This window comes from Phalacrocorax aristotelis, chromosome 5, assembly GCF_949628215.1.
Source record: "Phalacrocorax aristotelis chromosome 5, bGulAri2.1, whole genome shotgun sequence".
In the NCBI taxonomy this organism is placed as follows: Eukaryota; Metazoa; Chordata; class Aves; order Suliformes; family Phalacrocoracidae; genus Phalacrocorax; species Phalacrocorax aristotelis.
Window position 1 is genome coordinate 30,676,803 of NC_134280.1, and position 16,377 is coordinate 30,693,179.

The 16,377-nt window shown below is 38.4% G+C and overlaps 1 protein-coding gene across 1 annotated transcript in view; it reads right to left on the bottom strand.

Annotated features, from left to right (window-relative positions):
• Positions 1–16,377, bottom strand: part of BMPR2 (bone morphogenetic protein receptor type 2) — a 114,411-nt gene that overhangs the window by 28,689 nt on the left and 69,345 nt on the right. Inside the window, exon 4 of the mRNA XM_075093755.1 lies at positions 176–286. Coding sequence (XP_074949856.1) covers positions 176–286 — 111 coding nt within the window. The remainder of the gene's footprint in view (positions 1–175; positions 287–16,377) is intronic.

Genomic DNA, 16,377 nt, shown 5'->3' on the forward strand with positions numbered 1-16,377 from the left:
AAATCATAAATCTCTCTGGACTGTTATAAAACGAATATTACCATAAAGTGTCAGAGAGGAGAAAGGGGAGCATTATGTACAAACATATAATAGGGACTGGGGGAAACAGGAGACATAAGTATAAATTTGAGAACTAATCAAAAGAACAATTAAAAAAAGGGTTGTAAAACCTTACCTGCAAGCATCCTGTATCCAAAGAACAGAGCAGCAATCAAAACAGCCAGTACAGACACAGATGCAAGGGCAATAACTATTGTCTCATCTCGGTGAAAAGAATGAGAAGAATCTGAAAGAAAACAAGATGAAGACTCTTTAATTGTAAATTTGAAGGAATCAGCACTATAAAACATGTAATTGTTATTACGATGATGAAAAAAAATGTACTCTGGATTGTAAGGCTGCACTAAACTCTTCTTCCTCTTAAAATCTAGGGACAGCAAAAGAGCTGATCAGGTCAAAGACAGCTGAGTGCACATTCTTCCCTTGTCACCGTAGAGAAGGGCACCAACAGTAAGTGAATCTTCTTTCTAGCTGGCAAAGTCCAGCCCAGCTGTACAAGGCTGAGTTGATGCAGTCCTGCTCTGCTACCTCTGCCTTAACCCAGTTTACTGGTATCGATCAGGTCTGTGACTTTTACAAGTTGGTGTTTGTTTTTTTTTTTCCTAGAATGAACATACCAAAAAAAGTTTGCTAATAATGCTGAAAATGTGATGAATACCAAATGTTTTGTATTCAAATATCTACAACATACATTAGATACAAATCCATTTATGCTAATATTTAAAAATATTTTTGGGTTTTGATTTGTTTCATGTCAGCGCTCAGGTAATTTTTAGCATAATTCTCACTCCTTAATTTGCAAAAAGAGAGACACATCACAGGCTGCAGTACAGTATCAAGAAACAGCAATAAAACACTAAACAGAATTAAATAACTAGTTTTATTGAGGCTTTTTAAAAATAACATTTGATTTTTGACAAATAGAAGTATCTTGTCTTTTTTTTCCAGAGAGGGAAGAAGTTTTCATGAAAAAATTTGTAAGTGTCTGGAATGGTTAGCTTAATGCTTCTCCATGCAGACCCCAGTCTCACTTCTTGCAGGCATATAAAAATGCAGCCACTTTAATATAAAAATTTATTACTGCAGATATTCCTCTGATGTCAGAATCACTGGAATGTGGCACTACAAGACCTCATTTACTTTGGCTTCAAAACCAGGTTTGGGAACTATGTTTAAACTTGTCTTATATATTGCTAAAAGTACTCCTCAAAAGACTGTAATGAGGCCTAACTATGCTAAAACCACAAAATATAAAATGCACCCACGGCTTAAACATTGGGTAAATTTTTAGGAGGGACTGAAATACAAATTATCCCAGTCTATACTAGCTGAATAAACTGACAAATTCACTTTGGTTGAACTGCATTTAAAAGAAATTAAAAGTGATTCGCTTGCTCCAATTCCCAGTGTGGATAGACACAGGAGAACCAGATAAGAAGAGAAAGCAAATTTGAAAGACAACAGCTTCCATTTTTACATAACCATAATGGTAAGAGGAAATAATAAAAAGCTGGTAAAACAAAATACCAGAGAGAGCTTCAGCTGTGACAGAAGTATGTGAAAAATTACCCACCAAAAAGAACATGCAGTTTATATCTGATAAACCCTTTAAACAAAAGGGAGCTTGTGATAGTTATTATACCATCTAATTTAAATTTGTTCCGTCAGAAGAAATATCTTCGCTACTGGTTTTGGTAAAATAAGTTTCACTAAGAAAATAAGCTATTGCCCCAGAGCACAATACTGTGGGATAAGAGTTGTGACTTCCATTGCGAGGAGATTAAAAGATACATGTTACAATTCTAATCTAAATTATGACTTCAAAACATACGCATACATATATATATTAAAAAACACATCATCATGAAGGAAACTGTTGCATCATACAAAGCTATATTAAATACTACATGAGTGCAAGAAGCTGAATAATTGCTGGCAAGGAAATGGTAATTCTGACTTTCATATTTTTGTGCACAGCATTTATATTTTAGTGGCTTATCTTTTAAAATACATATTAAAAGTGGTGGGTTGTGCACCAGTTCAAGATAGTGCCTAGCATGTACTAAGAAAATGCAGGTTTTGAGGGGCTGAGCTTTCTACTATAATTTCAGTTGTATTTTCTTTGACCACACAACTAGGGTGCAGCTATTTACAACCCTCCCATTGCTAAATATACAGTAATTGCTTCCACCACTGCCTGCCAAATGCTGTCTAATGCCTAAGTTTGATTGTTCTACTTTAGTTCTTCTCACAATCAAAGGGTTAACAACACGCCTCCATCATGAGGGCCCTCCTCTACCCTGGAACAGGATTTTGCTGTTCCTCCACTCCTAGCAAGGCCCAGGGCAAGGGCATCCTGAGGAACACGGTTGTTCAGCAGCTCTGGCTGCATTGGCACACTTGCTTTTTCTCCCATTAGAAGCTTGTGAATGGTGGCATTATGCAGGCCGAAGAGCTACTAGAAAATCTCCAAATAACAACATTTGGTGCTGATCAGCAGTAGAAAAATATGCAGAGAAAAAGGATCGTTGCTTTCTCATTCCATGATGGACCATCCCCTCTGGGGGCTTTTTACCTTTAGTGGGTAGCTGTGCAGCTGCCAGATAACCTCAGAGAACTTCCCTGGCCTTAAACAGGAAAGAATGTCTTCCTTTTTTTTAAAGCAAAGTTGTTTCTTAACATATCTTAGATTGGCTTATCTTGAACTAATTTTTAATTCTTATAAACATTTTAAAGTAATGTTGTCAACATTCCAACAGCCAAGTCAGTCCTACAGCGTGAGTTACTACTGTCAGGTTGTTGAGCAACATTTATAAATTTAAGAATAAATACAAATTTCTTAATAAGTGTAACTGAGCATCTCAATGGAGTGGTAATGTGCAGCTCAAAACAATATGAGTGGGTAAAACGCTGCATATGATGGTCAGTCATTTCCCAGCAAGGACAATTTTACTATCTTATTTTTAGATCTACATAAAAAGAAAAACACAAGACACACAATGACAAAAAGCCCAGATGGCCCCCAAAACCCCACAAAAAGTATTATTTCTATCTGCCCTCTATTTCCTTTGTATGACTAATAACTTTTGATGTTGTCAGATTATCAATCTTTCTTAAAGAGAACAAAAAGAATACGTCACCTATTGACCCAGTTTTAAAACCTTCCAAAGCTTAAAAAGACTCTTATTAACTAATTCATTTTTTCAATCCATCTCTTTCTTTGGATGTATTTCATCTTAGCCTTTTACACCAGCTGCTGACTTGCCTTTAAATGGCTAGATGAGAAATGCTAACAAAGCCAAAACCAGATAGGACCTCTTAAGAGGTTCATATTTCCTCATTTATCTACTTTTAAGTAAAGTAATACATATTTTATATACACATATACATATCCACACAAGCCATATTTCTCTTGGTATTATTTGGAGATGCATTGTAACTAACTCACCAAAAGGCACATCAGTGTGGGTCAATAAAAGTAATTACTGACCTTTAGAAAGCAAGGCACTTTCTAAAGAAGAATATAAAATACACACATACATAAATTTCTTTTCGTGTTTTCTTCCATGAACTTCTAGTCCTGTCTGAAACAACCATGAGTCTTAAGATTAGGAAATTCAATATAGAAGTTTAGTTGATATTGCACTTCCCATCAGTAGCTCCAGATGCATCACAGAGCACAAACAAATTTTCTGAAGTAAGACTTTGTTGGTCTGAAACTGTTAACAATCCCAGTCCCATATCAATGGACTCTGCTTATAAAGTTTATTTACACTGACAAGACACATGCCCTACAGCTTCCGTATTTTTTCATCACGTCATAGGATGAGCTGACTTTAAACATGTATAACTACTATTCAACAATCTCGTTCGAGTTTTCAGGTTCATTACCAATATTTGGGTATTTCTTTAGTGACCAATATAAACTGAATGAAAAACAAACTATTCAACACTGGCTTCAAATTTCAGACCGTGAACACTGGTGTCTCAATATTATTCCCAAATCAAAGTATAGCATAAAAAAAACCCAATAGCATATGCTGAGCAGAATTAGCTGCAGACTCTAGAAAATCCAATTATTAATTAGTTGACTGCTGTGCCAAATTCTACCCACGCTTGTACACAGAAGATATCAGCAAAGCTTGCTCAAGTTTGTTTTACTGTAACTGGAAGTAGAGTTTAGCATAGCTGCTTACTATTTATATGCGAGGGTTTTATTTCCAACTTCCACTTAGACTCCCTGATCTGAAACAAAACCTGCTAAAACAAAAAGTTAAAACCAACAGAAACTGTACTAAGGCCGAAAACTCCTTAAGAGCCAACTTCTTATCCCACTTGGATGGGAAAGGGAGAGCACAGCTCACAGGGCCACCAACTCTTCAAGCTGCAGTGCGAGGATGCCATTTAGAAGGCACTGAGCACGTACATGCTTCTATCATGAAACATTTCCGCCAGTAATTCCAATACTAGTCAACATTTTTCTGAAGTCCACCAATCCCATCACAATGAAGTATCACAGCAAAGAGTGTAACGGTCTTAGGTTTTGGTTTTTGTATTTGTTTTAAATACGAAGAAGAAACAAAGCACGACTCATTAAAACAGAGACGACCTCCTTCTGGCTGGGGAGCAGCTGGTAACCAACAAGTCACCATTCCCAGAAGCGCCCTGACCTCACCATCAATAAAGAGCTTGTTTTCGGGTTCCAAAAACCCAAGTACAACAGCTCCTGTGTACGGCAAGAATTTTGTCAAAAGGTACGCACAAATAACTGAGAACTTATTTCAGAGCAAACTGTGAAGGGGAATGCTTTTAGTACTCGGTCAGAGGTGACTCATCTGGCTAAACCCAGCCCTGCACTTCGGATACTCCCTGCAGGCACTTCTACCACATTAGGAATTTCTTTTCTCAGGCACCACTGCCATAATAATTTCCAACACTTATACAATATCTTCGGTAAATTAGATTTTTAAAATTAAGCTTCCATATTGCCACATGTGGAGGTTGTCTACCACTGCCTTCCTAACCCTCCCCAGGAATGACACAAAACAAAGAATGCCAACAGTGCTAATGGCATCAGGAGGAATAATATTTTTCCTTCAAATTAACTTTTCCACTCTAAACATAAACTTGTAATATTAATTAATGCAAAAGTATTCCAATCTGTGCCCATGTTTGAAAAAGCTGCTTCTTTTCTCTGTAATTTAACTTTCAAAAATGAAAGCCTCTTTTGTATGCTTTCTGTCTCCATACTGAAAAATTAGCATTTATCCTATTACCAAAGAACATTTTCAGAAATCAAAGAAAACTGAGACAAAACCAGGTAACAACAGCCAACAGCAAAAGAGTCTGTAAACATTACAGGACTCTTCCCCGGGAGCCAGAAAGAAGATGCATGATTCCTGTATCTTCCTTTCCCATCAGCAAACACTGTGAACCTGCAGACAGCTATCCCCTTAGTTCCCCCCAACCCAATATACCTTCCCTCTGCAGCCAGCCCAGATAAAGCCCACCACTACCAATGTTACTCCATCAGATCAAGCACCAGTCTGTCCTGTGGAGGTAAAATATTCCAGCCTGGTTCACAAACTGTGAGGAACCCATGCAGAGTTTTCACATTTCCTACTTCACTGTTACTAAAATTACACAGTATGAATGAGGAGAAGGAAGGATAGTCTCCTTCCTATAGCAGCTGGAAGCTGTCCTGAAAACTCCTCTCTACCACAATACCAAAGGTGCTACACCGCGATGGCCAAAGAGCTCCCTGGGACACCATAGGGATCACTGTTATATGCCTTAAGACAGCCATGAAAAAAGGCAGTGAGTGTTAGCCATGCTGCAAAACTAGGAATCACCTTGGGAAAAAATCTCATTGTGTAATTAAAGGCTGTATCACAACACAAATGCACACAAGAAGATGGCCTTAAAAACTGTGAAAGCAAAGACGTTGTTTCCTTCTAATATTTAAATGTTTGAATATGAAACCTGAGGCTTTGAAATGTTGTTTCAATGGCATATATTTATATGGGGGAGATAATATAATAAAGGACATTTGCACATAAATTTCCACCAGATCTCTATATTGCTTTTAAAACTTTTAATTCAGTTTTTTAGAAATCTGCCTATTCTTCATGTAAATGACTCACAGCTGTGTATCTGTCACACAGTAGTAAATAATTATAGAAAATATGTGTATTTAAGTTTAGATAAGCATTGCATAAAAACATTTTAGAAAAACATACAATTATTCTATATAATAAAAATTATATTATATAATTATATAATTCTATATAATAATTCTATATAATAATAATAAATATTCTATATAATAATTTAAAAATTATTACCTATATTCCCACAGAATTTCTGGTATCAACACATATCAGAAGCCAAGTGGTCTTACAGTTGATAGGTACCAAAATATTAATATTTCTTTAAATTGCCATATCACCAAGTAAGTAGCAATGTTAGTCTCCAACAAATAAGGAAAACACCATCCTCTAACCTTCACAGCACAACAGTAACACCTAATTCTTCAAAACAACTACAGCTGTATGGACTCTGATCAAAGTCAGTAAAATTACACAGGGACTCAAAGATCTGCCCATACAGATCGCTTTAAAAAGAAGCGGTCTTCACGCCATCCTACAACTATTTCTTTGATGTGATAGATTCAATATGTTCATTGCCAATCTGTTGCAAAAGTTGCTTTTCCATTAAGGAATCTTAATGATACTGAGGATGAGATCAGAAGCATGAGGGAAACCTTACTGTTCAGTCACCAGCACAGCACGAGACGGAAGGCTGAAGTGTGAGGGCAAAGCGGCCTTCAGCTGCAGATGACTGCAAATATGCTCTGCAGACTGGAAAAGTGACTTTTCAAGTATAATTAACTCTACTTGCTTTTAAAGTAATTTCTTTTCACAGTGGCCCTGAACAGCTTCCATGATAGCAGTAAGATATCTGTTCTTTGAAAAAACAAAATCAGCAGCCTTTTCCAAGGGCCCACAGATCTCAATCGCAATCTGTTTATCTCTTCTGTCTACACACCGCTTACATCAAGCATGTCCTAGGAATCTTCTACAAAACGTAAAATAAGCCCTCAACCCTTACTGCATTCTGGCAGCACATTCCAACCAAACCAAAACACCTCATCAGGTCTTTTTTCTCCTCTTTTATGGACAGTAATGAACATTTCTTTCCAACCAACCACTACCTCATTCCTGATCCACTGTCCCGCAGCAAGAGTTCAGTCTTCATCACGCTAGAGCAAATGAGAAGAAAGCCTCCAATATAAACACTATACCAAAATGACTCAAACTATTTTAAGTAAATCTTAAATTCATTCAGGGCAGGAAAGAAAATGTGAAAGGAAAAAAAATAAGCAGAGAACTTGTAACAAAGAAGTTAGTAGCCTTTAGGATACCATGGACATAGGTCAGACTTTCATATATGCAAATGAGAATCCCAATCACACCTTCTACACCAATTTAACTGAATGCATTTAAACCCACATTTTTAGTTAAGCTGGAACTAGAAGGTTGGAGCACCTTAAAGTTATATTCTACAGATCTCTACAATGAACTCCAGCAGGAGCTATCGCCAGTTTTCCATTAAACCTATGCGTAGCTAAGAACGATGGAAGGAAAAAAATAGCATTTCCTAAACAACTTTTGACATTCACCTAAGCTTTTATAGGTGCATGTTTTAAAACAACTATTACCCTAGTTCTGATTTATAAGCCTGTAAATTTTAAGTGAGGCTACATCCTTCTGTAAGTGCTTGACAAATTCTTACTAAAATTAAAATCCACGTCCAAATTCTGTATTAGTATAAAATTTAACTATATGGTACCTAACAACGTAACCACCTTCAATACTTCAACCAAAGTTAAGGTAAGGAACACTATTTCACATACAATTTTTGGAGGCATCTGAATGCACAAGGAAGTTAGTAAGGAAACTTCTGTGGAAGAAGACTGAGCGCTCCGTGCTCAGGCAGATGTAGAACACAATGGGAACTGTATTTTTTGTTGGAGATGGTGCAACTTAAAATAATCCTGGTAACCAGTAACCCTAAGGCAACTTTCATAATTGAAAACGGAAGTGTTTTCCCTGGGCTTAAGAGCAAATCCCTGGTTTCTAGTCTATTGGATTCAACAAAGCAGAAAAATTGCACTTAGTTCCAATCATTCCATTGTTTGCAGAAAAGATTTAAACAGTCACTAATGTTTCCACCTCGCACTTAGCATCATCGTATTGATTTTAACTTTTTATATAAACTCTCATATACTTGTTGTCATGAAGTGTCCTTTATGATGCATCTTTTCATGTTTTTGCCCGCATCAGGAGAACTAAAATTTTTATTCATTTTCCACATCATGACATTGCTGTATGGAACCTGGGCTGTAAGAAAGCACCAGACTCTCATGAGACTGGCAGTAACATCACAACCTGGCAACGATGCATCACAGATCCTGTCTGCCTCCTCAGAGAATGCCTCAAAACACCATACAGCTTGGGCTGCAAAACTGATTTTCCATAACATGCTCCAGAGGAATGCTGCTACAGCTAGAAGTCAGTCATTTGTGATGGCAGTTTCAGTAGGCAGACCTCTCAAAATCTGCTGTCAGAAACACAGTTTGTATTTGAGCTTTCTGAGCTGTCTTGAAGAGGAGGGCTCCCTCACTGCCCCGGTGGCCAGACAGTCCGAGGGGTGGAATCCCTGCTGGCACCTTCACCCTCCTCTGGGGTACCAGCTGCCACCAAGCACCTGATGCGGAGCCAGGCTGTGTGTATTAGATTTGCCTTTTTTGTTTTGAAAACTGAAGGCTGCACTGATACATGAAACTTGAAAATTAAGCATGTGTGGTAATTTCTTTGGCAGAGCAGTGGATTATGCAATTCCTAATGGCACTTTCTTTGATGACTAGATACAGAGAAGTGAATTAGCAGCTTGTCATGTTTGTACAGAAGTAATTCCTGAGCTGGAAGAAACCCAACCCAACTTCTCTTTCTGCCTTTTCTCCTGTGAGTGGCGGCATCTTCAGTCAGTGCAATTTCTAACACTCCTGAATTGACCCTTATAGTCATGATGTATGTAGAATGAATAGCAATTCAAAAACAAAACTAAATTTTTCCCTATATGCCAATAAATACTTGGTTACTATAGAGGTAAGAGAAACACCTTGCTTCTATAGGCACGCTGCATTTGAGTATACCTCAGTCTTGCCTTCAAGCTTAATGGAAAGCTAATTCAGGCACTTAACTACATACTGGGGACATCATCTATATTGAAATAAAATAATCAGAAAAATGTTTTTTTTTTTAAAAAGGCTGAAAAACATGTTTACATTATTGCCTTATACTGATCTTGGACCAATGGGACTTCCTCCTTATCAAACCAAACAGTAACACCAGCTTTAACATAATGGCACTCTTCCAGCCTCTGTAAAAACACTGGATCAAAAAATGTATGCACTGCAGTGGAAAAAAAAGAATACTTCAGAAAGTTTCTTTAAAGCTATTTTAAGTTACTTTAAAAACAACAGACTCAATAGCTAAATATTTCATGTTTGTAATATTCCCAGGCACTAAAAATAGAGCCCCAAAAATGACATCAAAACACTAAAATGTCTATTTTTATATGGGTGAGCAAACAAATAAAACCCCCCAACCCCCAAATCTTTTAGAAAAGGCAGCTCGGATCCCACGTGCCTGTATTTTTTGTGTCCTCAAGAGTTCCGAAGCCCAGGAGTGCTGCCTACCGATCAGTCGCGCTCTCCTCACTCCCACAAACCCACGTTCCCCCCTTGCCAGCAGTTTCCTCAGTGGGAAGGCTGAGCCAAACCCAAGTAGTGCAGGGCAGCTGGGCCTGTCTAAGCAGGCGCTTGCTGCATGCACCCCGGAGGAGCGCCAGGTGTCTGTTTACAGTCAGCAGAGCCAGCCATGGTGCAGAGGCATGATGCTGCTGCCAGCTCTGAGTTCCCTGCTCCTGCGTGGGCAGGTACATGGAGGACTAATGTCCTGTCAATAAAGCTGCACACCTCTGACTGATGTTCAGGAATATTTTTTTTTCCTGTCAACCTTAGCAACAGCCAATGAAATATGAACTGATTTAACAGACGTGATTGTATGAGGTGTTTATTCCAAAATAATTTTCCTAAATATGCCATGAAATCTGAATTATAGCACAATTTTAGGCAACTAACCTGTTCAAATGAAAACCCAAGATCAATACAAACAGATTAGATGAGAATGACTTGTGACAAAACCTTTCATTACACTTCCTGTTTATGTCCTAGTACTTTAGATTTAATGTCCTGAATCAGCTTAATACTGTAATCCTCAAGTGTAGCAAATAGTTCAGTACTAAAACTTAGCTCTTCCTACTTTCTTTAATTCAAGAACATTTTTCTAGACTTTCAGTACAACTCAGTATAGCATACATTCTTATACACAAAACATTTTGTAATTTTAAATTTGAAGGCATGTGCTACAGAGCTGTGAGTTAAACCTCTGACATTTTAGAAACGTTCATGGTTACTAAAGTCTGTGTTTGTCTGGCTAATGCCAATTCAGACAACATCCGAGGTACTCCAAAAGGTATGCATCTGCTGCAGGTCTTCCTATCATAGTTTAGAAGGACAAAGTCTAACATGAAAGCACGTTTTCCCACAAATCCTCCCTCATACTCTCCTGTTTTTCCTAGTCATCATCTCTACATCACCATGTAATTTCTAGCTTTTACCAGATTCTCTTTTTAGGATGCAAAAAATATTTTAAAAGTATTTTGTAACTTTAAGACAACAATAATCATTACATTTCCCCACCCTCTAACATCCTACTGGTTGATCTTACCAGGTATTTCCCAGATGAAATTATTGTTAAGGAATTGAGTGATGAAGCAGAAAGCAGGAATTTGGGACCAGCCAAAAATCCCCCTCTGTCTCACTCCAGGGTCCCCAAGGAATGCAGTGAACAGTATCTTCCCTTCTTTTCCTCAAGATCTTAGGCACTCTCATTCAGTCAGCACCAGTGCCTCTCAGTCTATCACTCCCGTTCCTCGTTGAGCTCCCATCCAGCACACCACCACCACTGAAGACACTGCTCTCCCTCTGCTGCAATCCTCTGTGTCCATGCCACCGAGTGGAGGCAGCCATGGAGCAGCTGAACTTCTCGTGGTTCCTGCGGAAAGCTGTCTCTCCTCCCCAGCTGAGAGGCCTTAGCAGGGGCTATTTTCCTCTATCCCTATCCTTGCTTAAATGAAGATTCAGCTGGCTCTGGGCAGGAAGGACCTCCTTCTCAAAGTAGGTCTTCACAGACAGGAGATACAACTATTTGGAGACATCTTTAAGCAGAAGAAAATTAAGGACAGAAAAGGCTGTGGAAACCTGAGAAGCCCAACAGAACAGTCCGGAGGAGACAGAGACACGGCCAGCACCCAGCGGGGCAGAAGCTGAAACAGTGTTAACAGCCTGGTGAGGAGAAGGGCTTTAACCTCAGGAGGACCCCAGCAAGATCAATAGTCTCCACTGACACACAGCTTCTGTTTCCAAGGCCTCAGCTGGAGTGCCCTTCTTCAAACAGGCAACGGCATCTTGTATGAGGGCACAAGAGTGTCTATGTTAGATATGTGTAAGTGCATTTTCTTCCCTAAAGGAAACAAAATTTTTCCAGAACTGGAAATGTACAGCAAAGAGAAACTCAGGTTCTGTTTCTGGCTCTGACACAGAATAGCTTGATCTTAGGTAGGTTACTTTGTTTCTTTGTGCTTTATGTTAGCCACTTACATAATGGGGAAAACAGTACCTTCCCTAACTTCAAAGGTTATTCTGATTATTTTGCAATAACATGAAGATGAAAAAGGCAATAATGATAAATAGTAATCCTTAGTTTGCACTTATGCAAAATCCTTCTACGTATCTAAGTACTTGATTTCAGATTAAATACAGACACCGTTTGATGTTCATATCTTGCAGCACAAGTACCAGCTCAAGCATCCCTTGCCTCCTACTCCCAGGTGCCTGTTCCAGCCCAGCGGTGCCCTGACAGCTGTGCTGTACAACCGCAGTTATGCTGAACAGGGAACTGGGTACAAAAGCCAACGGGGGGAACCCATGGGAGGGGACTAAGGACGATATCTAGGGCAACACGCCTGCCAGAACTAATACACACCAATCAGGTACAAAGGCTGACATCAAAGCTATCAATTCATGTTACACTGTGGGTATATGAGAAATACAGCTGATTTCACTTGTATAACACGTTCTGTCTGCCCTACGGTAACAAACTTGTTTCAAACCAGAAGTATTTCAACACAAATCTGAATAGGTCAGGGCAGACATTTCATAATCCTATGGAACTGATTTGCTAACGATGTTGGAATCTGCGTGATTGCTAGATTTATTTCACAGATTGAATAAAACTTTTACATGTTGAATGATACAGCTTCTGTAACGGTTCTACTTTAAACATATTTTCAATGTAGTTAAAAATGTTTCTTAAATCAATCCCTGAAGTTATCAGAGCCCTGAGTATTGGTTTCAGCTGTTTTAATGACACTGTAAAATTAAACTGTAAGACCGAGACTGATATCTTCACAAGACACCTATTTACACAAATACTGTAGAAATTAGAATGAGAGAACCAGCGTTTTGAAAAATGAATGCAAAGAAGGCTTCTGTCAATATGGTTTACTCCAGTCCTGAGTGCACCAAGAAATCTTGTTAAATGAATGGCAAAAACCTCAAGTCCCATTAAACAAATATAAACCTTTTTTGTGAAACAACAAAACAAAATTAAACTTCAGACTGACTCCTTCCTGACAGGTGTTCCTGCTTTAACACATCACAAAATACAAGCAGTCATAATCAAAGTTTTCAAAGAACTCTTCTGGTTCCCAACTGGACACCATCAAAGCACTTCTAGATTACAGCAAAGACACTGTGAAACTTGCCCACTTTTAACAGATAGTTGTTTGGTGACCCAAAGTTTAAGACACCCCCAATCACTGGTCTTCTGAAGTTTTTTGCCTATTGTTCTCATGTAATTCTTAAAAGAAATCATATTTAAGAATAGGCAATTCTATAAGATCCATTGAAGTAAAAATGCATAACCAGGACAAAAATGAGGATTTATGATTGTCAATTGGAAGGGAAGACTTCAATCAGCTTTACACCTTCAGCCTGCACTACGGTTTAGTGGTTGGGTTTTTGTTTGTTTTCCTTGCTTATCCCTTCTAACAATTTGCAGGTAATCACATCAGTTATGCCTCTGAGCAGGTACTGTCCTATTATCATTTTGGACACGAGTTGTTTCCCAATCCTCTCAAAAAGGAAATCCAAGTGCTATGATTTCTATGATGCTTACAAAATACACTTTCTATTTTTCTTCCTAAACTTTCCTTTGCTGTAAGATTTCAAAACATGTCAGGAGCTCAGTTCGCTGCAATAATGTAGCAAGTTGTCAAGTACTTGAGCACATTTCTACCAACAATTAAAATATAGATACATGGCAGCTGTAAGCTGATACTCAAACTTCAACAGGCATTTGCAAGTACATATTTGCTTCTCAGAAGTAAAAAAAATGCAGCTAACAGCACCTACTGGTCACTATTTTATAATAATCTAGAATGAATAGAAAAGCCTGCCTTCCAATTTCATTTCAAGGGCTCCATCATAACAGTGGCTCGCAGCATGCCAATAGCACTTTTGGGAATGAGACACTGCTAGTGACGCAACCCATTACAATGATTACAAATACATTAATGCAGTGAAGAAATGCATGACATGCTTCTGGCATCACAGTGGCACTGCATGTGCTACGCTATTCATTAGGTCCTGCTTAAGCAGAAACTGTAAATGACTAAAAGTGATAATTTTGATTCTTATACAGGCTGTTACAAAAATCTCCAAATGTACCAGTTTATGCTCACCTACCAACTCAGTCATTAAGTTAGCCTGGATTTGTGCAGTCATAAAATGAACATGTCTCTGATGAACATTAGGTGAAATATGATCTCAGCTAATTAAATACTTAGGTGCTGCGCTCCCCCGTACTGTAGGAAACTTCTGTTCCAGAGCAAACATAACATCTTGACCACATAGCCAGACTCTTAGTAAATGCAAGACTATGCTCACTTCCACTCCCTGCTCTGTGTAGTCTACTATAGATTATAATACTACACACTAGCTCAGTGTAGGATCAAGCTCAGCAGAGTTGGGAGAAGCTATTCAGACTCTGGTACCTTATTTCACTTGGTCTGTTCTGGAATATTCAATGAAATTAAAGATTCACAATTTATGAGTTTTCCCCATTAGAAAAATTTAGTTATTGTTGTCTTCATAACAGATATCTAATACTTCAAGAATATTGAGAACTTTCTCCCTGCAGTAGAGCTTGATGTTTTCTGTTTTAATTAAAATAATACTAATTTTAAAAATCCCATTTAACTTATCTGTAGAAAAGCAGGAAAAATAATGTTAGCATACCTGAGTGAACTATACAGTTGAAATCTCACATTAGTTTAAAACCTTTCCCCTTGATGCACTCTCTCCCACTGCCATTACACACTAACTATTCTCTTAGTGTTGGACAGAAGTAGTCTCCTATTTAACCCTCCAAAGCTGAGCAGGGTTAGCCCATATCTTCCTCAGCACTCTCTCATTGCAAGTGTGCCTGTACAAATAGTTTGCAAGAGCTGCAAGGCCTGTGGACAGCATCCCTCCCAGAGCTCCTGGCACAGCACTCAGGAGATGTGTAATGCTTTTGGTTTATAGCCTATATTTATTTCACCCACACACATTTTTAGTTTCCTCCAAAGATGCTATGAATGGCTCCGCAGCTGGGAGTGTCTAACGTAGGTGTGTACAGTGCTCTGCTCACCCAAACCTACGTGTGGTGGTGGACACTTCCCACCTTCATCTGTACAACTAATAAGTGCACGACTGATCTGCTGACAGTGCTGGTGAAGGCAGAGAAGTACACATTACTCTTCCGGTTATTTAAAAAACTTTTTCAAAAACCACTTTAAATATTATGTACAGGTTCATCTAACACTGACTTGTGGTGGTTTTCCATGCTTTATTTCACAGCAAGTTTTCTCTGCTGTCCTATAGCATTGCGGAGCAGCAGTGTCTAGACCTGTATTCAAAGGAAGAACATTGCTAAGTGTAATTCACTGATGCTCAGTTAGCATCATCCATTTTGCTTTACTCAGTGCAATTATATCCTCAAAAAATAGAAATAGAGGAAAACAGAACAGCAGTTAGAATATAACCGATTTGTATTTGCTGCAGTTTAGATGTCTACCTTTCAGGAGTTCATGTTGGTGTGAATACGGGTATTGTCTCCGCCCTTGGGGGTCCATGTCTCTCTGCCTGTCCGTGTCTCTCTGCCTGTTAATTTTTTAATGGGAGAAACAGAACTATGACCAAGCAGCAATGATCTTAGTGGCTCCATATAGATGGTCCAACTGTCTAGAGCACATACCAGCCTTGTGTTCCTTCAGACACATGCATCCGCTTTGTGAACAGATCGATAGACAGGGCTCTGAACCATCACTCAAAGACAAATGTAACTATTTTGATTTGGCATAGGAAAAAAAATGACTGTCACTGCTACAGCTCCACACTTATATTTCCTGTTTAAGCGTTAAAAAAGTGAGAAGTGCTTTTATACATGGTGCAAGGATACCTCACCTTTCCTCAAATTATTTAGAGTTTTGAAGTCAATATGAATATCTGCAACAAGGAATTTTTTGCTAGTCTAAGAAAATATTTACAGGCCTGCAAGCAGTTTCTAAATGAGCCTCATGCCACCAGTCTAAAGGAAGGCAAAAAGCTGAAGGCTATTTAACATCATCCACAGATACCTCAGAAACTTTTAGGAAATAATTGGCCCTATGCCAAGAAACAGATATGCAATATTTTGCAGGCTCAAACTTTAAAATAAATGCATAAGACTATAGTGCTGAAACACTGAATCCACCTCACCGGAGCCTTCAAAGGAATTTAGAAGAACTGGATCACAAACTCATATTCAGTCTCAATGCAACTTGGTATCAGCTATCTTAGAAAAAGAAGCCCTTCCTCAGACCTCTCAGAAAACATTAGATCTCTCTTTCTACTCTGAAACAATAAAAAAAAAGTTAAGGCAATAGAAAATCTTCACATCTCCCTCTTTCAATATCCTTCCTTGCCCTTAGAGATTGAATTTCTAACTTCTCCCCGTCAGACATATCTGTATAGAAAATGTTTTTCCATGAATCAATTTCAGTTAATACAAATTAACTGAAATAAGGTAAAACTCGTGTAAGTTA